The following is a 25497-nucleotide window of genomic DNA, read 5'->3' as shown; positions in this document are numbered from 1 at the left end:
CTACCTTATTTGGTTTTGTTTTTATTAGCTTTCCTTAAAGGGGAGGTTTTTCTGCCGGACCTTGTACAAGCTAAGCCGCAACCTGTGTGCTGCCTTCAATGTGGGTACGACAATCAACAAGCTGTCTGTCCGCATGAATGGTCACCATCAAACTGTGGCCAAGAAACAAGTGGACCACCCTGTTGCTGAGCACACTGCCCAACACAACACCCTTCACTTCAATGACTGCTTCACAGCCTGTGCCATATGGGTCCTTCCCATCAACACCAGCTTTTCTGAATTGCACAGTTCGGAACTCTCCCTGCAATATATCCTACATTCTCGTAACCCTCCTGGCATCAACCTTCGTTAGTCATTGTCCTCACCCATCCAGTCCCTTCCCTGTTCACATTCCAGCACTACATAGCCCTCATTCCATCAGTGCACCCAGTGTTTCTACTTCTCTCCTTTTCTGCTACCCCCCCCCCCTCCCTGCACTTCGTCTTACCTCATGACTGCACCTAACTGACCTATCCATCTCATCCCTGTGCACTTACCAGGAGCACTTTAGTCCAATCCTTACCTCACTATCCCTCCCCCTCCCCACACCACCTCCTCCTTTCCCCCCACCCAGTTGCCACTCCTAGCATGCACTGCTGCTGCTGACAGTGTGGCTTCATCTGCCACAGACTTCAGTCATGTGTGTGTGTGTCTGGGGGGGGGGGGGGGTGTGTCTATTTTTGACAAAGGTCTCACTGGCCAAAAGCTTATTTGTGATGGTCTTTTTGTTGTGCCTATCTGTGACTCAGCATCTCCGCTAATATGGTGAGTGGCAACTTTCCTTTCCATAGTATTGTTACATCCCATCCTGGATTTTCCATTGTTTGACTGCCACTTTTTCATATACTTCAGTGAAACTTTTGGAAAATTAAGGATGGTATAATGACAATATTATGAAAATGATAGACTGCTACTCACCATATAATGGAGATGGTTAGTTGCACATAGGCACAACAAAAAGACTAACAAACACGTATGCTTCTGGCCAAAGAGGCCTTCATCCGAACTATACGACGTATGCACATCCACCCAGCCACCCATCCATGCACTTGCAAACTCCACTGCTTGTGAGAAGCTATGCATACTAAAGGTAATGTGTCAACATGAACTGGGAGAGGGTGACAGGATGGAGGAAGGAGAAATTGTTGGACGAAAGGCATGGGGATAGTGGGTTGCTGGAGATTGAGGCAGGACAATTACAGGAGCAGATGATGTGTTTTAAGGACAACTGCCATCTGCATAGTTCAGAGAAGCTGGTGATGGAGGGAAGGGTCCAGATGGCCCAGGTTGTGAAGCAGCTACTGAAATTGAGCACGTTTTGCTCAGCTGCATGTTGTGCCACTGGTTGGTCAACTTTGTTCTAACAAAGTAATTAAGTAATGAAACATTGATTATTTGGTTCATAACCACTAAGAAACTTATACACGGTATACAGAGTTTTGAAGTATTTCACATTAATCAAAAACAATTTGTTGCTAGGCTACAAATTATTTTGAACACAATAATTTCTGCTCACCTCCAAATAAGCATCACAAGCTAGTTCATAATCAAGTTCTTTAACTGCAATTGATGCAATTCTGTACCACAATGTCACGTCTGTGTCGTCCAGTTCAGCTGCCTGCAAAATCATATATTATTACTAACAATAATGACTTCTGACAAGGTGCCTATAAAAACTATGTATAAATTAATCCTTCTGCTTCTACATTACACACAATACATATTAACTTTAAGTAAGAAAAGCCACCATGGTCCAAAAGAAGTGCAATTTGGTTTCCGAGGCTCCTGTAGGGGACTGATGAGTGATGTATTTCTGAATGTCCATCTGGGTAGAAAACTCGGTTTCTCTGTGTAATATTTTGGTGGTTCACCAGCAAATCTTTGTTGGGTGCTTCAGGATATGGAATTATTAACCTAACTGGATTCAAAAACCGTTTCCATTAGAAAGTTTAATTGTTACATTGCCATTATGATGCATTTTCATCCATTTTGCATCAGTTTCAATTCCCTTTTCCCTACCAAGTATGATTCTTAAGAAACAAGTACAAAAATACCAGGTGATTTAGTTAAACTTTTCCTACTTAACATGTTATAACATTGAAACTAATAACCGTACGAGTACCAATCCTAGTAGTATTAATGTCAAGGACATGGCGAAGAGATGTAATGCAGAATCAATTCAATTGAAACACTTTTAATGTTCTGATACAGTACATCATACCATTACATACCGGTACCATTACTGCCACCAAAGGGGCTCAATATGGCACCCATCAATGTCCAGAAGAGTCTAAAATTGCAGGATTGCATTCTGCACAGTAGAATGAAGCATGTCCGTAGGTATGCTGGCTACCTCTATTAATATGCTGCACTTCAGATCAGGACATATGTGAATGTTCCACTGGTAAACCCTGTCCTTCAGGTAGCCACAACCAGAAATCACAGGGAGTGAGATCATGTCAGCCAAGCATTTGGAAACAATCGGCTGATAATTCTATCATTTCCAGATGTGTTTCAGAGAAGCAGGTGAACTTCACAAGCAACGTGTGGTGGCACCCCATCTTGCATGAAAGCTGTTAGTTCGATGTGATTCTCTCCTGTAGGGCGGGTATGACATGTGGCAAAGCATATCACAGTAATGCTGGCCCGTCACGCTGCACAGCTTTGGTCCTCAAATGCCAATCTGTTCAAAAAAGAATGGCCCAATGTTGAACATAGCCGTGAAGCTACACCATATGGCGACATGTTCACCATACAGAGGAACTTCATGCACAGTGACTGGAGGTGAAGATCCCCACACTCGGCAATTCTGTGTATTCATCTCACCTGTCAAGAGAAAAATGAGCTTCATCTGTCTACAGTATGGTCCAGGGCTAGCCCTCACCAACTTCAATCCTTATGAGAAAGTAGAGAGTGAAGTCAACACATCGTTATGTGTCCTATGGTGCAAGCTGCTGTACAATATGCATCTTGTCCAGATACCACTTGAGAATGGTTTGAAGAACCTTCCGTACAATGGATCATGGAATGTTCAACTGTCATGACACAGCATGCACACTGATGATTTCATCAACCACCTGTGTTGCAACCAATCATCAGCCTCTTTCCAGAGTGACGGCCAGGCGGAGAAAGTGGGCCCTTCCGTAATCCTTTCAGCCAGCAATATTCTCAACATGCAGCTGCAAAATTACTGTTGTTTTGATAATAGAGCTTCACCAATAATGTCCTGCTCCTTTTGTCCAAGCTCAAGTTTACACGTCAACAAGTGCACTATGACTGGTCAGGTGTGAGAGACTATGAATCATGATGACTGATCACGGCAGCTGCTCCTCAATACTGTTGTCTCTGTTGGTTTACTCTTAACTCATATTCTGTGCTCAGTAAGCAGTTCACTCCATTCAACATGTCCTGCAATTATTCCCCACTTTCAAAGTGGTTACTAGTGTTGCCATGAATCTTATAAATGATATCTTGTCACATGGAATTTTAATCCCACTTCTGGCCATTTCTTTTATTCCCTTCTTTGGTTATTCGACACAGGTTGAACAGTAAATGAGAGAGACTACCTATGCATCTTATACACTATTCAATCTACGCACTTCTCTCTCAGTCTTCCACTCTTATTGTATCATATTATCCAACACCCCCTACACTACATACCTCTATTTTTCCAAGGATTTTAAATATCTTGCAATGCTTTACATTGATGGACACTTATTAGGTGAACAAATCCTATGAAAGTGGCTTGGTTTTCCTTAAGTCTTGCTTTTATTATCAAATGTAACATCAGAACTGACTCTTTGGTACTTGTGGCTTCCCTAAAGGCAAACTGATTATCACATAATAGATGAGTGTGTATCACAATGTCAGCATTAGAAACTCTGAGAACGACCAAGCAAACCAGAGTAGTTTGTGCCATAAACAGAAGTAGCAGATTGCACTGAGAAATTCTATCCACTGCTTTGAATTGTCATATCTGATCTGCTTCTTGTTCTCTTCTACAAACCCTTAACAAGAAGTCTAGTTAAAAAATAAATTATCTGAAACCAAAGAGACAAATTCTTCCCTCTTGCTAAGCAGTTCTCTTCAAAACTGTGAATTTGTTAGTTACTAGTGCAATATGAACATTATTCTGTAAATTAGTACAACTCCTCACTGTTGGATTTTAATTAATCATTGCAACTGGTTCACAGAGATTAACTCTGTCAGTAAGGTGGAAATTTCTTATTCATAAATTTTAGTGGTTACCCTACTGCAAAGTTCATGAGGAAAAACACTTTTTTTTTCATACTCCATGGTCTAAAACTTACAAGGGAAGCATATACCCAATGGGTGATGGATTTCTCTCATCTTTTCACAGGATAGTAGTACATACTCAGATGTAACCAATGCTGCTCTAGCATCATGCACTTCTCACACCTATTCAAGACATCACGGTTCAAAGATTTAAGAGCTTGTTGAATGACATACAAGAATGCTAGCTGCTGAGCAGAGCCACTAGTACAACAGATTAAGACGACAAATTAGCGGCCTGTGTGAACATTGTTCAAGGCACGATCTTAGTTTCTTTCTTTCTTTCCCTATTCTTTTTTCTTTAGTAATCTTTCAGCAGGCATTTATATCACTACTGGAAATTGTGTTTCTTGGGAAAGGAGCAACAACAACAATAATAATAATAATAATAATAATAATAATAATAAATCATGTGGTACATTCATAGTGAGGTACAATTAAGATATAAAAAATAACTGAGATGAAATGAACAGTATTTATCAATGCAGTTGTGTGTATCCTAGCAAACACTGTGTATCTTATTTGAAGTCAGTATAGTCCTAGTATACATGCATGAATGTGCCAATAAACAAAAGATACTTCATCATGATTTCTTATTATAACTCACACTGCATTTACCACAATAACTGTCTATATTATTAGTATGGTTGCTGCTTCTTTCCCAACAAAGTGACACATTGTACTGATAAAACTGTTTCATGGAGAACTATTGTAGGAGGAAAAAATAAGCCCCAACTCCAATGCACTTCAGAATATACGGTAAGTGCTCTTTTGTGGTATTCCAGAAGCTCAATCACTGAACCTCAATTTCTTGAAAATGCTTGAGAAGTTTGTCATACTAGAGCAGCTTTTGTTACTAGTAAGTATACATTACAATCATGCACATGATGAGCAAACCTGAAGGTTTTCAACACAATGCAGGACAGACGCATGCTTGTGGGCTAAGACAACAAATTGGCACATGCTGACTGAGTGTATTAACACAGAAATTAGCCAAAACAAAATATGATAATATTTCAGTTGTTTCATTGTATATATTTTTTGTTCTCCTTTCTTCCACCTCCAGTAGATCCGTGTACAGGTCTCTCTTGCACTCCATTACAACAATGCATATTTCTAGAACAGTTGTTCAACAATTTGAGCTTCAGTGTTCTACAACAGAGTTATTCCAAATGTAGCTATTGATGCTGTATTACTCTACAATTTCAATTTGCTTCTGTTTCGATTCTACTTATATCATTCCACCTTGCACATGGTGGTTAAACATGGGAAAGATTATATGAAGTTATTGTGCATGTAGAGATTGGATTTTAGTGTGTTATGGTATCCTTTACGTTAAATCTAGTGATCATAATACTTAGACACTGGTCTATTGTGACTTTTCAGATCATAATTACAGGCTTATATACACATTGCTGCATGTGTACTCGATCTTTTGTCTGTGTCCAAACAGGCTTCTCAGAGATGAGTGGGCAGCCAGTGTTAAGTGCTACAAGTGTGGGGCTTTGAATTTCTTCTTGATGCTGTCACACTAAACACTTTAGTTTCATCTAAAAAAAATTCCTGGCAAAGAACTGGACAATCCCATTTTAAGCTACAAATTCCAGTGACTTAATGTTCATAATTTCAATTTTAATCAAGTTAAAGCTCAAAATTGGACAAATTCAATTAAGAGATAACACAAACTGAAATACTGTTATGTAATCCTTTCCAGCAACATTATAAGCAGCCAACCAAAGACAAGTTAATGCACACACACATGCTTGAGACACATTTCAATACCTTCAAATAGCATTCCAGTGCAGCTTTAGGCTCTTCCAACTGATTATGTATACTGCCTAAATTTTTCAAACACGAGTACTTAAGAGCTAAGCCCGGCTGAATAAAACCTTCTGGCACGTTTGCTTTGGTCACCTGTAACAGATGATTAATGTTAAACTTACTTCATGGTATATTAACTAAGCTGTAAATAATGATTTAGGAACTAAAATGGCATACTTCTGATAAAGATTTCTTCATATTCAGCTGCTGAGACTTTCAAAGATGCAGTGTTACTGGGTGATGAGATTTTAGGGATCCCTCTAAGCCACACCTCTTCTCCAGATCCCTAACTGCTCCAGAAACATCTGTTCTATCAGACCCATGTCCAACCTCACATTCACCTGTATTACCAACTGGATATGCCCCTTCATCACACAGTTCCAAAATACAAAGAAAAGTGTGAGCATAAAACAATTTGGAACAGTGCAAATAAGCAAATGACCTCCGGAACACAGCTGTGTGACATGTTCAACAACCACCAGCATTTCGGCAGGTGGACACCCAGCTACTTTCAAGGCCCAAATGCAGCACATAAGTTCCTCAAGGGAATTTAAAACCCTGATTTCCAAAGCACACCACGAAAGATAAAACACACACACACACACACACACACACACACACACACACACACACACACACACAGTGAACACCAGCACCATCATATGGTGAAAGATGACCAATGTCAGAAGTTATCAATAGATAATGTTACTAACCAACTGGTAAGGTAGCATTAACTCCATCTCTTTGTTCCTGGTGAAGGAGAGAGCAGGACTTCACACAGTATTTAAGCAAAAACCTACATCTCTGTTGATAAGGTCACTTGCTAATGTAATATCAACAGCTTCCTTAATAACACTCCCCCAGTAGCTCGAAGTTCATGCCAGAATCTCTGTGTTGTTATATTCAGTAGGATGTGTGGCCCTAAGACAATGTTCTGCTACAGCAGAAGTCAAGCTTTGAAATGAGACTGTCTCACTCTGCAATTCTTCCCAAACTATTCACAGTTTCCATTGCCCTCCTAAACACTATAACATTGTCTCAAATCATATGGCATTCTCAGATTTTGATCCCAACCCAAAGGCTGCAATCCCTGTAAACCTTTCCAATGTAAAATTGCTTTCCTGAATCCATATGTTACAACATACCCCAGCCCCACCACTGACAAAATATAGTACAACATTTCCACTTTTAATTCTCTCTTCCTGTTCCAATCTATCCCTACACATCATCTGACCTTTACATCATTTTTGAACTGAAACTGGTACAGTACTTACTAATCTAGTAGTTTTGACCCCCTACTTCCTCCAACACCTTTTCCAATCTGTGACTCCCTTCTCCTTACAAAAAGTGAGTCACTTGTAACCCGGCACCTACATGGCCTTGCCCCATTCCCCATGAGGAGTAAAGTACATAGGTCAAGTTTTTGTGTCTTTGCAGGCCAACACATCATAGTAGACTAGTATTATGTGAGTGTAATTATTTCTGTAACTTTAAAGAGAATCAACGAAGGCTATAAAATAAATCCACAGTCTCTTCTCAGGAACTGAATAGGTAAGTCACACAGGATCCCAGATCAAGAGACATTCTGCAAGACCAAATAATAGGGAAATCAATTTAAAGGAATCATCAGAGTTATTACGACAGAACCCAACATGCTTATTTATGCTGGCAATAAGAGGATGACAAAACACAGGCTTCCCCACATCAAAACTCACAATATAAATACCCTGCTTACAGCAAATTAGATTGATACAAATTATTCTAGCATCAATATCAAAAGATGAGAAAAGTACTGGAAAGAATTTCCAATGCATACAAAGAGTCTTATTCCACTCTTGGTCTGACTTAGATGCAAAAGTTAAAATTATGATCCTCTGAATCACTAAATTAACTTCAAATAACACACTGGCATCAAATAATGATAATGGTTATTAACAAAAATTGAGATTCATAGTGTGAAAATTCAGTATATCACATTGGCCCATAATGATGTACTAAACAAAATTCACCCTGGAACATCCAGTTTTCAACTGGCAACTATAGAAAGGGCACCAATACAGTAACTGATGTATAAAATGTTATATCAAAATGTGAATTCGTTTGTGAAAACTGTAAAATTACAGACAGACAGATGACTGCCCAGTACTTACTTTCAGGAGGTGAAATTCCAGTACTGCCAAACATTTTGCTACTTTTAATATGTCCATTTACAGCTTTTGGAACTACTAGTTCTTTTGTCAATGACAAAAGAGGAACAGTGTTGGGAAGGTTAGAAAGAGAAGTAAGATCCTCAGCCTCAAGTTGAAAGGAACCTACCTAGAACCTGAATGACCTACCCCCCTATCGTCATCTTCCCAGAAGTAGATCTTTTTCCTCACTGACAAAGGAAGTAATAGTTCTGAAAACTGGAAATAGTTTTTTTCTACTTTTAGTTTGTACCACTAGTAACAAAATTTCACCTCCTGTATTAAGTACTGGGATCCATTCAGCCTTCCTGTAATTTTATAGTATTTAAAATCTCACTAGCCTTTGATAAGTTCTGGAAGACAAGGATCTGTTGAATCCTAAAACTCGTAGGTCTTATCAATATGTCAAGTCAAGAACAAGAAAGCTTCTTACAAAATGATGTTCTGACATACAGCTTGATTTCAGGCAAGTCAAGTCTATTGATGAAGCTGCTGACCAGAATTTGTAAATAAGGGATAAATGTGCAACAGATATGCGAGGGTTGCTATTACAGTTATCACAGGCACCTTCAAAAACTTAATGTGACATGAAATGTTTGTATGAATACAAGAATACTTAACATACTATGTCTTTTATATACAGCTTCTATTACTACTGTAGACAGATACAGCTTCTATGACTACTGTAGACAGAGGTGGTTGACTGACATACACCAGTCAGTGACAAGGAAAATCATGAAGCAATACTGGCATGGGTCTATCTGTGGACCCTTCTTCTGTTTAGCCATAAAATCCATTTGATTTAATGGATGCAGATAGCTACACCAATGGGGCTGTCCTGTCTGCAGGCTACCTAACTGTGTTAATCATTGCAATGCTGAAGTCCTGCTAGAATGAAGTACCATACAAGCATTGTCAGTGGCAATGCATGTTCAACAAATTTAGCTGGCATAAGTGTGAATAGCAATAGCAATTTATGCAACATGTCATATTATAGTTAATTGCATTGCGTAGTTACTGTTCTTGATATACATTAATGACTTACCATTCCAGCCGGCCGCTGGTGGCCGAGCGGTTCTGGCGCTACAGTCTGGAACCGCGCGACCGCTACGGTCGCAGGTTCGAATCCTGCCTCGGGCATGGATGTGTGTGTTGTCCTTAGGTTAGTTAGGTTTAAGTAGTTCTAAGTTCTAGGGGACTTATGACCTCAGCAGTTGAGTCCCATAGTGCTCAGAGCCATTTGAACCATTTTTGAACTTACCATTCCACATTGATGAAGATGCAAAGTTAGTTATGTTTGCTGATGATACAAGTATAGCAATAACATCCAAAAACCAAGAACTAAATGATGCAATTGTAAATGATGTTTTCCACAAAATTATTCAGTGGTTCTCAGCAAACGGACTCTCTTTAAAGTTTGATAAAACACAGTATATACAGTTCCGTACAGTAAATGGCACAACTCCAGTAATAAATATAGACTTTGAACAGAAGTCTGTAGCTAAGGTAGAATTTTCAAAATTTTTAGGTGTGTCCATTGATGAGAGGTTAAACTGGAAGCAACACATTGATGGTCTGCTGAAACGACTGAGTTCAGCTACGTATGCTATTAGGGTTATTGCAAATTTTGGTGATAAGAAGCTCAGTAAATTAGCTTACTATCCCTACTTTCATCCACTGCTTTCGTATGGCATCATATTCTGGGGTAATTCATCATTGAGTAGAAAAGTATTCATTGCTCAAAAACGTGTAATCAGAATAATTGCTGGAGCCCACCCACGGTCATCCTGCAGACATCTATTTAAGGATCTAGGGATCCTCACAGTATATATATTCACTTATGAAATTTGTTGTTAATAATCCAGCCCGGTTCAAAAGTAATAGCAGTGTGCATAGCTATAACACCAGGAGAAAGGATGATCTTCACTATGCAGGGTTAAATCTGACTTTGGCACAGAAAGGGGTAAATTATGCTGCCACAAAAGTCTTTGGTCACCTACCAAACAGCATCAAAAGCCTGACAGATAGCCAACTAACATTTAAAAATAAGTTAAAAGAATTTCTAGATGACAACTCCTTCTAGTCATTGGCTGAATTTTTAGATATAAATTAAAGGGGGGGGGGGGGGGGATTCAAACATTAATGTCATGTAATATTTTGTGTAATGTAATATCTTGTACAGACATCTTTTATTAACCGACACGTTCCACATCATTACGAAGTGTCGTATTCATGATCTATGGAACAAGTATTAATCTAATCTAAACTACAAAGAATTTGAATGTGTGTGTGTGTGTGTGTATAAAATATATTCATTCATTTATTCAAAGTATAGAGTCAAAATCAATAAACAAAGAATCTACACAGCACTGCACATAAAGTATAACATGATTTTCTATCCATGTCACTACCCCCCAAATTGTTAACAGTATTTGGAGTTTAATCATGTGTGACATCCAGAACAACTGGTGGCAGAGATTTCCTGCGAGGCACAAGCTCTGGCACTGGAAGGTTGGATGCATCCAATGACCTTGTAAACAGCATCATGGTGTTAGCTGCTGTCCCTGAACTGCTACAAGTATCAGGTGAGGTGAAAGCTGGCTTAAGTCTGCCAATGGCTATCTAAGCAAGAGCCATTGATAACCGGTTTGAATTCAGTTCATGCTGAATGATGTTGAAAGTGCAGGGAACTCTTTGCCTTGATCAGTAATGAAGTATACAGAAATGCCAAAGCACCGAATCCACTCATGAAAGAAGGTCATGGCTGCAGTTGCTGCCATTGCATCTTACAGTGGACAAGCTTCTGGCCAATGACTGAAACTTTTGATCACTGTGAGGTAGTACTGATAACCTGACAGTGGCAGAAGTCCAATGACGTTGATATGGACATGGTCAAATTGTGGACTCAGTACATCTACATTCATATAATCCACAACTCATTGTGCACAGCAGAGGGTATCTTGAACCACTACTACTCATTTCCTTTCCTACTGCACTCTCACATACAGCAAGGGATAAAGCCGTAATTTCTCGTACCTTACTTTCGTAGTCCTTATGCAAAATGTATGTTGGCAGCAGCAGAATCACACTGCAGTCAGCATCAAATCAGGGTTCTCTAAATTTTCTTAACAGTATTCCTCAAAAGAGCATCACCTTCCCTCCAGGGATTCCCATTTGAGTTCCCGAAGCATCTCTGTAATATCTGCATGTTGTTCGAACCTACCAGTAACAAATCTAGCAGCCCTCCTATGAAAAGCTTTGATATCTTCCTTGGTGTGGATCCCAAACTCTTTAGCAGTACTCAACAAAAGGTTGCACTGGCACCCTGTATGCTGTCTCCTTTACAGATGAACCACACTTAACTAAAATTCTCTCAATAAACCAAAATCAAACATTCGTCTTCCCTACCACAGTCCTTACATACTTGTTCCATTTCAAATCACTATGCAATGTTACACTCTGATATTTAAGTGAAATGACTGTGTTAAGCAGCACACTATGAGTGCTGTATTCCAACATTACTGTTTTGTTTTTCCTACTCATCTGCATTAACTTACATTTTTCTACATTTAGAGCATGCTGTAATTCATCATATCAACTAGAAATTTTGTCCAAGTCATCTTGTTTCCTCCTACGGCCACTCAAAGACGACACCTTTCCCTACACCACAGTGCCATCAGCAAACAGCTGCACATTGCTGCTAACCCTGTCCATCACATCATTTATGAATATAGAGAATAAAAGTGGTCCTATCACACCTCCCTGGGGCACTCCTGATGATACCCTTGCCTCTGATAAACACCGGCAGTCATCGAGGATAACCTATTGGGCTCTATTGTTCAAGAAGTCTTTGAGCCATTTATATTTGTGGAAATTCAATCCTCTGTTAACAGTCTGTGATAGGGCTTTCCAAAAATCTAGGAATATGGAATGTCGCTTTTGCCCTTCATCCATGGTTTGCACAATATCATGTGAGAAAAGGGCAAGCCAAGTATTTCATGAGAGATGATTTCTAAATCTGTGCCGATTTGTCAACAGAAGCTTTTCTGTCATAAGGAAATTTATTAAAATGGAACTCAGAATATGTTTGAGCATTAACCAATGTTAAGGATATCGATCGGTAACTTTGTGGGTCCATTTGTTTAATTTTCTTATATACAGGAGTCATCTGCACTTTTTGCCAGTCATTTGGGACTTCACACTGGACAAGAGATTCATGGTAAATGCAAGGCTTATAGGGAAACAATACAGTGGAGTGCTGTCTGTAAAATGAATTGGGATTCCATCAGGACCACACAACTTATTTGTTTTTAACACCTTCAGTTGCAGCCAACAATGAATGCTGAGCACAAATTCTTGTCATGATCAAGAAAAGTATAATTCGTGTATTGTTGTAGAGTGTGAAAAGTGAGAAATAGCTTCCACTCTGTCTTGGGGTTGCAGGATTTCCTGTGCACTGATAAAGTATCCTAAGAATCTTACTTCCATTACTCCAAAGGCAAATTTTGACAGGTTATCTCCAAGCAATGTTCCCGTGGTCTCGTGAACAGTTGCTCTAGGTGGTCTAAGTGTTCTACTTCATTGCACAACATTACAAGCAGTCATCAATATAGTTGTAAGAGAACTAAGTCTCCAGTTATTTCATCCATGACATGTTGGGAAGTCTGGGCAGCACTGTACAGTCCGAATGGGATTTCCAAAAATTTTTAAATTCCCAACGGAATGCAAACACCAGTTTTGGGAATATCTTCTGATGCAATGAGCGTATGACAAAAGAAACAGACAAGGTTGATTGATGAGAAAACTGTCTTGGCATGAATTTGCATAACAAAGTCACCAATACACAGCACAATAGAGTAGCAATCCGGTACCATTCTGGTGTTAAGCTGTTGATTATCACCACAAAGATGACACTTGTTGCTCTTCTTACTAAAAATATGGGGTGGTAAGGCCCAGCTACTATATAAAGGTTAACAGATCCCTTGTATTAACATGAATGAGAAAGCATGCTTCCGGTCTTTATTACGACTAGAGGCAGACGACAAGATCATGTATGGTTTGGTTGTCCTCGTGTGGTGACAATGTCATGTACAATTGAGTGTTTACCGATTCTGAAGTATACACAGGATTAGTGACTTCAGAAAAATTGGGAAGAATAGTCATTTAGTGAATCGCACCAACCACTTTGATGCCAGCATGGTTGGCATTGTGTAGATGTCTATAAATAGTCATGCAGGCATTGATAGCATAGATCTGCAGGCACATTACAAAAATGACAAGAAATATGCTCTAACAATGGAGAATGTTGGCTACAATGAATCTCCATATGAATGGATTTTGAAATCGAAGTTGAGAGGCAAGGTGACATTGTTGTAAGAATGAAAGATCCAGTAGCAGCATACAGGTGACTGCCATCACTATTTCACTCTGGAAGATGAGAGAGAAGAAGAAGAAATTGAGACATATGCACACATATCAATGAGGAATTGTAGCTCGGTAGATTGCTCTGTTATGAACATTCGACAACAGTCTGGTTTGAAATCAGCCATGTTGATTACCAATTTCTATCGGCTTTTTCCTTGTAAGAGGTTGGCTAACATAGCTGGACAGCAATTCCACATTTTCTGTGATACCAGCATATTCTACCCAGTGAATGACTGCTTATTTCTACTGGAAATGTGTCACCATTGTGGTGCATGGGTGGAACGCCATATTTGTAGAGCCGTAAGTTGCTACGATAATTCAATTACTTGTGTTTGCAGAACTTAAAGAGGACTCTTAGTTCTAGTGGAAAAGGTGCAACATTCTTGGAGGAATACATATCATCTGTTCAGTCAGCAGTTTGAGCAAGAGCATGAAGTTCACTAATGTAAACTGTACTGTCTGTGCATCTGCAGCCAAGTAGAAAGGCCATATATTTTGCAGGATACTACTGCTAATTGCCCTGCCTGCCAGCAGGCAAAGACCATAAAGTATTTGGGATGGTGTGCAGTCACCAAATTCTTTGGTGTGGAGCAATTTCTTGATTGCTTGGCTTCTGATGTGACTAGTGCATTACAAGAGCATGCTTGATAAACACGATAAACAGACCTCAGTGGCAAAGCTAGGACGCATTGTACTTTCATAGCCATTTGTTTGTTAAGAAATTGGGCTAAGGGTTACACAACTTACGTTTTATCGTTTCAGTGAGAGATTCAATTTTTCCAATACGCAATGTGATCGCTCTGGTGCTCAATTCAGAAACTTAGGGCCCCAATTTATTCAACATTGCATACAACAATTAATTATAAACTGAAAAGATCCTATATCCAGACACAACATCAATACTCAAACAATCTACACTGCACAGAAAACATACAATATGATTTACTGTTCACTACATACACCTCAATTTTTTCCACAACACTGGAAGTTCTCCTTAATGGGATGAATGCATCACAATGAACGAACAAGCTCATACTGCTCCAAACAAAATGACATCCTTAACGTCAAAATGTAATCAATTCAGAAATTTACCCATAAAAATAGTAAAAAATTCACTAATTTGTCAAATAATCTAGACTGTAATGAGTCATAGATTTAGACGGAAGTAAAAGGAACACAGCACATGTAAATGGCGGGATGATGACATGATAGGACATGACATACATGACTTATTTTAGGCACTCAACATATTTATTCTTAGCGCCTCATTAAAACAGTCTTAATATGTGACAGAAGATACAGTGACAAAAATAATTCACACATGGATTCATGCAGATTTCATCAAAGTCACAAGGCTACCTTTGTCATCAAGAGCACACCACAGTGCACTATCTTAGATCCATAACTAGCTTTATAGCCAACACAGGAACACATTGACTGTCATCTGTGGGATGAGGTAACTGTGAGACAGGGATAGAAAACCTTGTTGCTTCCATAGCAAAGGAAATCCATAGGAACAGAAAAGTGTTTTCCTGAGGCCACCTGCAATATTTCATAAATCAATGTGCATTGTACTTTGAATACACTAAATAGACCCAATACTGTCAGATACAGTGCTGTGGCATATTGACTGAAGAGGGATAATCTAAAACAATGTCCAGAAAATTGCTGAAGCATAAATGGATAAAATAAACACCAGCTTAGACTTGTTGCATGCAAATATAGCAAGGGGAGTGAGAGTAGTGAGATAAGGGCCACAGAGCATTCTCAGTATTTCTCAATACTCAAGTAAGATGTGTCAAACACAGTTTATCCTCGGTAAACTACTTAATGGTACAACAACTGCACCTATACATATTGAATGAACACAAGATTCAGTTACAGAGGAAAAGTATTCCTTTGTCATGCAGAAGGAACCCTCAAAAATTTAGTTCAGAACTATATACTATACAGCAGAGTAGTATGAAACTAGCTATTAACGAAAATATTGTATTGTTACCAATAACAAAAATCACTTTCAATTCAAGTTCACTGGTACCGTAGACTGCAATGGTGCATCATGGGCTAGACTGTGTTTGTGATGGCAGGGTGGGACGGAGACGGTGTTTGCAAGCTTGTGAGTTCTCGCAACTCATGTTCGTCACATCAGTTTACTGCTGCTGCCAATTGAATCCAATGTTTCCAGGTAAAGATAGGTTTCCCGTGGCATCGAATATGAAATGGTCATTTTTAAACTGGTGACACTGGACATTCTTATATTAGTTTTGATTGTATGATGCACCTGAGTTTTGGAGGCAATTTTTTGAAGAAAAAAGTGTATCTTGTAGTCTGTAAAATATGGTAAGTAATGATCTAGTACTTCTGTAAAAAATCCCAGAAGCTGATAACACTGTGAACAGGATATCCAGAAATTACTTGGCAAATACCAAGATGCATTATCACAATAAGCATATGAATTACATGAATCATATTCAGCAGCTAGGGAATAGATCAAACTCAACATTTTTTAGCTTCCATTTGCCCTATCATCTTACTCTCTCAGTATCAATAAAGTCAGTAAGATCATACTTGTGCCACACGATAGTAACTAATGTTTTTATTCTTCAACATCGACTGATGTTCCTTTTTCATTATAAAGTTTCTATAGCTGCTGGTGCATAAAGAACTTACATTTTTTTTTTTATATCTACTTTCTATATTGTGTAGCTGACGGTCCATTTTAGTCAAGAAACAACTGACCCCCTAGTGAAACACAGTAATGCACCATTAAACAGCACTACATCAGAAACAATTTGCCACATTACATGTGATGATAAATTATTTGCTGAAGACCACTATTCTGTAGACACCGAATTGCTAATATAATACAGAGAATTACTTAAAATAAGGAAAAATCTCAGCAATAAAGACAACTCAACAACATTTAATTCAGGACAGCTTAAAAGTGGAGAACATGCCATACTTGAATAAAATATATTTCATTTATAGTTCCATGCCACTCAAAGCATGTTTGAAACACACAAAATAAATGAGCAAATCTGATTATTTTAAAAACAGACTAATGACACAAACAATTCAGTATCTACAGCAATCCATAATGTGGTGCATGAACTACATGGGAAGTGAATGATATTCTTATCCCGAAGTTCCTCTTGGCAGAAAAAAAAAGTGTGCGAGGGAATATTAAGTGCAAATAATGACAAGCCTCCTGAAAGCTTAATGGTATTTCGGTCTTGAGGCTGAGCTGGTCAATTCGTGTAGTGAACTGTTTTCTAAACTAGAGCTAATGTATGAAATGAATGGTCTTTCATTGAATTGCAGTGCAGTGTACATGAAGATGTGTTCAGTACAAAAAATTCCTTCTGTGATAAACAGCGAGCAACACACATGAACCAGTTGAATTGTACAAATTCCACCCTCATAAACTTAGTACACAGTACTTGATAAATTACTCTTTTGTAAAGCGGAACAAAAATAAGATCATAGCTAGCATATTCTTAATCCTTTGAGGCAATCACTTTTATGTTGACACATTACATAAATTGTTGCCACTGTCTATGAACAATAAAAGGAGGACATTATAACACCTGGCTATCTCCAAGTGATCTATCTCCAATCTGCTAATTGTTGTCCTTCATATTAGATGCAGTAAATGATCACAAATCCCACTTAAACCAATTGGCTGTTCTTGTTTCTTTGTTCAATGCCACAGCACAATTTACAATTCAACTTTCAAACATCAGGTGACTATACACGTACAGGCAACAAAAGTGGACTGCAGTAGTACTGTCTTCTATGGCATGGTTTGATGTAGCAATACTGTAGCAACAAAATATTCAACTTACTTCTTTCGAAGGTACTGTCATTGTTTTTGAAAGTCCCTAATGTAAAGAAAACTGTGTGAATCTAAACTGCAAACGAAAAGCACACAAACTCATAGTCTTGAAACTCAAACTTCAGATATACACAGATTACATTGTCTCAACTACCAAGAACAGTTAACATACAAGACCACATTAAAGTGAATAAAAGTATATAATTTATCTTCCTCGCCAACAGAGCTCTCCACATAACAGATATATGAACAGCAACTACACTAAAAAAGTATGGAACCAAGCAAGCTTGGTGTTTCAAATAATATACCAAAGGAAACTACCTCATTATATATTTTTTTTCTTTTTTTCCGCTCTTAGGTTCATCTGGAAGAGAACTTCTGGCTAAAATGAAAGTAAGGAACATCAAGACAGTATTATGGAAAGAGAAGAAGATGAAGATGAGATGGGAGGTGCAATACTGTGAGAAGGATTTGACGGAACATTAAGACTAACTAGAAAGAAGCCCCCTGGAGTAAATGATATTCCATTAGAATTAGGACATATTTGGAACAAAACTTTTCCATCAGATATGCACGATATACAAGATATGTGGAATACTCACCAACTTCAAGAAGAATGTAATAATTTCAATTCAAAGGAAGATGGTGTTGATAGGTATCAACATTAAAGATGCGTTACTTTCACAACAGTACGGTGAATTATTTACAAAAGAATGGAAAAACTGGTAGAAGGTGATCTCAGGGAAGATCGGTTTGAGCTCATGCGAAAGTAGGAAAATGTGAGGCCATACTGACTTATTTTAGATAGGTAGAAGAAAGCCAAAAACATAGTTATAACATTAGAAAAAGCTCCTGCAATGATGAGAAGAATATTCTCTCTGACATTTTGGTAGCAGGAATAAAATAAGAGGAACAAAAGGTTATTTACAGCTTACACGAAACCAGATGTAATTATATTAGTCAAAGGATATACACAGGAAGCAGTAGTTAAGAAGGGACAGAGACTTGCGTTGCAGCTTGCCCCTCATGTAATTCAACCTGTACACTGGGCAAGCTGTGTAGAAAACTAAAGAGAAATCTGGAAAGCGAATTACAGTTCAGGGAGAAGAAACAAAATCTGTGAGGTTTGTTAATGACATTTTAATTCTGCCAGAGAAGGCAAAGGACTTGGAAAAGCAGGTGAACGGAATGGTAGCGTCTTGAAAACAGGTTTTAAGGTGAAATCAACAAAAGTAAAACAACTCACTGAATGTACTCTAGTTAAATCAGGTGATGTTATCAGAATTAGAGTAGGATAAGATACTAAAGACAGTAGGTTTATTTTGTTATTTGGGAGGCAAAATGAGTGGTCGTGTCTGAAGTTGAGAGGATACAAAATGCAGGCTGGTGTAAGCATGAAAAACATTTACAATAAAGAGGAACTTGTTAACACTGAACATAAATTTAAATGTTATTGGCATCCAATAAACAGTTCCAACAGGAAGAGAATGAAAGCTTTTGATATGTAGCTTTTGCTATGTAGCAGGACACTGTGATGACTAAACTGCTAGATCACATGGCTAGTGAGTATGTAACGAACTGAAGTGGAGAATAACTTGCCTACAACATTTCCTTATCTCCACAGGGATCCTGAGTACAATTAATCTCAACTGCTGTATACAATAACTGACCGCCTTTTGTGTTTACATTTAACCACTTTTTTCTTTTTAACTCGTGAGAGGACTTAACTGATATCAAATAGACTAACATGTATAATGCCTATGCCTTCCCCCAATAAAAATAGGACAATTTATGGTCACACACTACATTAAAATACTAGCAGAAATATTTCATATTTGGTCAGTGGTTGAAGTTATTACAAAATCTTCTTCAAATCAGAAAAATATTTATCAATGACAATCACAAACAGATTAATTACTTTGATAACTACGCACCATAGAAGTTTCTGCATAACTTTCAGTTACTTTACAAACATGTAATATCTCACTTAAGAATGTAACTTACTTAGGGAAAATCAGATGTGTAATGTACAAAGAACACAATTGAAACAAACAGCTTGAAATTGCTTCAAAATTAAACAACAAAATGTCATTTGAAGAACAAAAAGAATATTAACTATTAGAGAAAGAACAAATTACATGTGCATGCACGCACACAACCGTGCACGCGCACCCGCGCCCACACACACACACACACACGCACACACAAAGAAAATAAAAATACAAACCTCGGCTAAAATATCACTATTAAGAAGGTCTTCCAGAATTATCTGTGCATCTTTCAATTTCTTTTCTTGAACAAGTTTCAGTGCATTATTGTATTCTGAAAATGCTGCTTGCTCCTGTAAAAGATGAAAGAATAATGCAAGTACTTTGACTGTGAATCCCGTACACACTTAAAATTCCCCCCCCCCCCCCATAAAATTACAGCTAACGAGTGTAATTACACATATCTCCACATCACACAGAACAAAACACATTGTTTCTTCCTAACCCTTTCCCATTCTTTCCTTCTCTCCGCTAAAGAGATTGAATACCAGAGTAACAAACCTAAATATACAATGAGGAAATGTTAAATTTAGTGTTCTGCGACATTTCGAGCTTGACAGATAAACATAAATGATGTAAAAACATAAACATAAATGATGTACCAAAGGCATTGGAGGACTCTTCAAAAACAGTTTGCTGATGAGAACACATCCACTTGAGAGACAGCCAGGAAAATAGAGCAATAGGCTTACAACTGGCTAACAGTAAGGGCTTAACACTGAAATAGAATAATTTATGTAGTGGAACCCCCTTACATGTTTAATAGTTTATGTATGATGTATGTTCATAATCTGCGTCAAAATAACCATTCTACATCTAAATCTATATGCTGCGAACCACCATGAGATGTACAGAAGAGGGTATATCCCACTGTCCCAGTTATAAGGGTTTCTTCCTGTTCCATTCATATATGGAGCATAAGAAGAATGATTATTTGAATGCCTCTGTGTGTGCAGTAATTATTCTAATCTTATTCTCATGATCCATATGTGAGCGATAAATAGGGGTTTTTAGTATATCCCTACAGTAATAATTTAAAGCCGGTTCTTGAAACTTTGTTAATAGACTTTCTTGGGGTAGTTTATGTCTGTCTTCAAAAGTCTGCCAGTTCAGTTCCTTCAGTATCTCTGTGACACTCTCCCACAGATTAAACAAACCTGTGACCATTCATGCCGCCCTTCTCTGGATATGTTCGATATCCCCTGTTAGTTCTATCTGGTACGGGTCTCATACACTTGAGCAATATTCTAGAACCGTCACACAGTGATATGTAAGCAATTTCTTTTGCACTTCTCCAGTATTCTATCAATAAACTGAAGGCTACCACCTGCTTTACCTACGACTGAACCATATCTCTCCTGGTATTTGTATGAGCTGGCCGATTCCAACCGTGACTCACTGATATTACAGTCATGGAATACTACGTTTTTCATTCTATGAAGTGCACAATTTACATTTCTGACCATATAGTGCAAGTTGTCAATCTCTGCATCACAATGAAATCTTATCAAGATCTGACTGAATATTTATGCAGCTTCTCCCAGATAGTACTTCAGTACAGATAACTGCATCAGCTGCAAAAAGCCTGATTTCATTATTAATATAGTCTGCAAGGTCATTATACAACATGAACAGCAAGGGTTCCAACACACTTCCCTGGGGCACACTCGAAGTTACTTCTAAACCTGAAAATGACTCTCCATCCCAGATAACATACTGTGCCCTCCCTACCAAAAGTTCTTTAAGCTTTGTACATTATCTAATACACGCTTTTTGAATTTATCTTGCAGTTTTGGTTTTTATGATGAAAAGTGCTTTAAGCGTGTTTAAATACTGGGTAAATGTAAACATTAGGCTCCACTACAGATCAATTTGTTACCAAAACCTTTATTTGCCATTCACATTCGTTGGCTGCACCAATTCACAACTTCATTGCAACCTTTCACCCTAACCTATACCTTAGGCTACACTACATATCACTCTGTCACCACAATCAAATTTAGTGGGCAGAGGGGGGGCCTCCATTATCACTCTCCAAGTACTTGATCTTACAAAATACCATATTGTGCAATTCCATACAAATTAAAGTGACACACAGTAGATTGCTAGATACACATTAATGATATTGTACCTGAAATTCCTACGTATCCAGATGGACAACAAGTAGATGTGGCACCAGTATAGGAAGAAGTTTACCAAGAGGCTCAGTTCTACTTGCTTTTCACTCAGAAATATCTCTCACTGTGTTGACGTGCAGCAGGGATTGCTAGCATACTTTCACTTAATAACAAACATCTGCACAATCTTGAGGTGAAATGTAGCCAATGTCAAGGAAATATTTGTTCTTTATAAGTTATTACATTATATTTAAATATTCACTAACTGAACATTCATTCCAGGGACTTCAGGAAACTTACACTATACTCTTTACTCCCTAATGGTATTTGTACTTAAAAGTAAGAGTGAATTTAGGATGAATTGTGAAATTCACAACCACAACACTAGAATTGAAGTATTTTCCACATGGATTGTCAGTTACCTTCTAGGGCCCAAAATGGAGTTTTACATTTGGTGTAAATACGTTTAACAGGGTGCCATCAGATATCACGCAGGAAATATAGCTATTCAACCAACATCAATATGATTAAACACTGAGATTAATAGTGGAAATTAAATAAATTACACACTGGCAGCAGTGATTTTTTGTTTGTACATATTAACTACATGTCTGAATTCACTTAGCACCTGGACGAAGTATATGTGCTGAATTTGGTAGTACAATAACATTGTTTTATTTGTTAATTCAACAATTGTCACAGCCTCGTCAAACTAGCCCTTTAAGTATGTAAATGACTATATATGCAAAATTACAACAAATAGCTAAAACATTACGAGCACTGCCCACAAAAAGACTGAGTACTTCATGGTGCTGTTGCAAGTATGTTACACCAGACAGAAAGTGTGTAAGAGAGGCAGAAACGAATTAGAGCTCATTCTAGCAACAATATGTGCATAAATAGGGAAATCAACTAACACACACAATTTTGCTAATTGTTATGGTCTGACCAAGGAGTGGGGGGGGGGGGGGGGTGAGGGCTAGACCTGGGGGTACGACATATGTTTAATATTTTGGAAGACAAATGGCAACTTTTAACAACCATGTTAGAAACCTGCGTAATACTAAATTTAAAATCATTTTCTTGAAAGAAAAACAGTCAAATAAACAACTTTTTTTTCTTTCATTCAGTGCTTGGGAGGGAGGACCAGGTGATTTATTGATTTATTTTTTTTTATTTATTTATTTTTTTTTCTTTTTTTTTTGGGGGGGGGGGCATGTGGAGCTCTCCTTTGCCCATGGACAGGGGCACCTTTGGGTCTGGCACCTGGACACTATCATCTCAGAAACAGGAAGCTGGCTGACTGTAAGGGGCTGTTCAAAACGTGTCGCAACACAGACGTGGGCTGAAAGGGCAGCATTGTCTTATGGTACACCTGCTTTTCCATGGATCCAGTGGTATCTCCTGCATCCTTGCTTGCTAGACAACTCCCTAACAGCCCTAGCATCTTCCTACAGAATAACTGTCCATGCAAAAAGAACAGAATTGTGCAACAATTGTTTGAGGAGTATAATACTGAACTTACATTGGTGTCTTGTCTATTATTATTTCTTTCCTTTCTCAGACATTATGTCTGGTTAAAAATGGAAAGTGACGTGGACCTTGATCAAGCGTGACTTCCTTTTAACTGTATGGTATATGTTACATTGCATTTAGGAACTTTCGGGTAACTGAACATGTATCAATAATTACAGATTTCTGTAGTTGTATATATATGTTTGGATGTTGCTGTATTGCGTTGATGTACTGGTGGATATTGTGTGGTATGACTCCTTTAGTTGATAGTATAATTGGTACAATGTCAACTTTATCCTGATTCCACATGTCCTTGACCTCCTCAGCCAGTTGGATGTATTTTTCAATCTTTTCTCCTGTTTTCTTCTGTATATTTGTTGTATTGGGTATGGATATTTCGATTAGTTGTGTTAATTTCTTCTTTTTATTGGTGAGTATGATGTCAGGTTTGTTATGTGATGTTGTTTTATCTGTTATAATGGTTCTGTTCCAGTATAATTTATATTCATCATTCTCCAGTACATTTTGTGGTGCATACTTGTATGTGGGAACGTGGTTTTTTTATTAGTTTATGTTGTATGGCAAGTTGTTGATGTATTATTTTTGCTACATTGTCATGTCTTCTGGTGTATTCTGTATTTGCTAGTATTGTACATCCGCTTGTGATGTGGCCTACTGTTTCTATTTGTTGTTTGCAAAGACTGCATTTATCTGTTGTGGTATTTGGATCTTTAATAATATGCTTGCTGTAATATCTGGTGTTTATTGTTTGATCCTGTATCGCAATCATGAATCCTTCCGTCTCACTGTATATATTGCCTTTTCTTAGCCATGTGTTGGATGCGTCTTGATCAATGTGTGGCTGTGTTAGATGATACGGGTGCTTGCCATGTAGTGTTTTCTTTTTCCAATTTACTTTCTTCGTATCTGTTGATGTTATGTGATCTAAAGGGTTGTAGAAGTGGTTATGAAATTGCAGTGGTGTAGCCAATGTATTTATATGAGTGATTGCTTTGTGTATTTTGCTAGTTTCTGCTCGTTCTATAAAGAATTTTCTTAAATTGTCTACCTGTCCATAATGTAGGTTTTTTTTATGTCGATAAATCCCCTTCCTCCTTCCTTTCTGCTTAATGTGAATCTTTCTGTTGCTGAATGTATGTGATGTATTCTATATTTGTGGCATTGTGATCGTGTAAGTGTATTGAGTGCTTCTAGTTCTGTGTTACTCCATTTCACTAGTCCAAATGAATAGGTCAATATTGGTATAGCGTAAGTATTTATAGCTTTTGTCTTATTTATAGCTTTTGTCTTCTTTCTTGCTGTCAATTCTGTTTTCAGTATTTTTGTTAGTCTGTGTCTATATTTTTTCTTTTAGTTCTTCTTTAATATTTGTATTATCTACTCCTATTTTTTGTCTGTATCCTAGATATTTATAGGCATCTGTTTTTTCCATCGCTTCTATGCAGTCACTGTGGTTATCCAATATGTAATCTTCTTGTTTAGTGTGTTTTCCCTTGACAATACTATTTTTCTTACATTTGTCTGTTCCAAAAGCCATATTTATATCATTGCTGAATACTTCTGTTATCTTTAGTAATTGGTTGAGTTGTTGATTTGTTGCTGCTAGTACTTTTAAGATCATCCATGTATAGCAAATGTGTGATTTTGTGTTGGTATGTTCCAGCAATATTGCATCCATAATTTGTATTATTTAGCATGTTGGATAGTGGGTTCAGAGCAAGGCAGAACCAGAAAGGACTTAATGAGTCTCCTTGGTATATTCCACACTTAATCTGTACTGGCTGTGATGTGATATTATTTGAATTTGTTTGGATATTAAGTGTGGTTTTCCAATTTTTCATTACTATGTTTAGGAACTGTATCAAATTCGGATCTACTTTGTATATTTCCTATGTTTGTAGTAACCATGAGTGGGGTACACTATCAAAAGCTTTTTGGTAATCAATGTATGCGTAGTGTAGCGACCTTTGTTTAGTTTTAGCTTGATATGTCACCTCTGCATCTATTATCAGTTGCTCTTTACATCCTCGTGCTCCTTTGCAACAGCCTTTTTGTTCTTCGTTTATAATTTTGTTTTGTGTTGTATGTGTCATTAATTTCTGTGTAGTGACTGAAGTTAATATTTTGTATATTGTTGGTGGGCATGTTATGGGGCGGTATTTAGCTGGGTTTGCTGTGTCTGCTTCATTTTAGGTTTC

General features: G+C 37.8%; 1 protein-coding gene across 1 annotated transcript in view; it reads right to left on the bottom strand.

Moving 5' to 3' along the window:
- The window catches only part of LOC126199114 (calcineurin-binding protein cabin-1-like), a 249429-nt gene that overhangs the window by 196947 nt on the left and 26985 nt on the right, over positions 1 to 25497 (bottom strand). Inside the window, exons 2-4 of the mRNA XM_049935872.1 lie at positions 19826 to 19939; positions 6115 to 6246; positions 1556 to 1657 (exon numbers count right to left, since the gene is read on the bottom strand). Of these exons, the coding sequence (XP_049791829.1) occupies positions 1556 to 1657; positions 6115 to 6246; positions 19826 to 19939 (348 nt within the window). The remainder of the gene's footprint in view (positions 1 to 1555; positions 1658 to 6114; positions 6247 to 19825; positions 19940 to 25497) is intronic.

This window comes from Schistocerca nitens, chromosome 1, assembly GCF_023898315.1.
Source record: "Schistocerca nitens isolate TAMUIC-IGC-003100 chromosome 1, iqSchNite1.1, whole genome shotgun sequence".
Taxonomy (NCBI): Eukaryota; Metazoa; Arthropoda; class Insecta; order Orthoptera; family Acrididae; genus Schistocerca; species Schistocerca nitens.
Note: the sequence above shows the minus strand (reverse complement) of the source record. Positions and strands in the feature narration are given on the sequence as shown.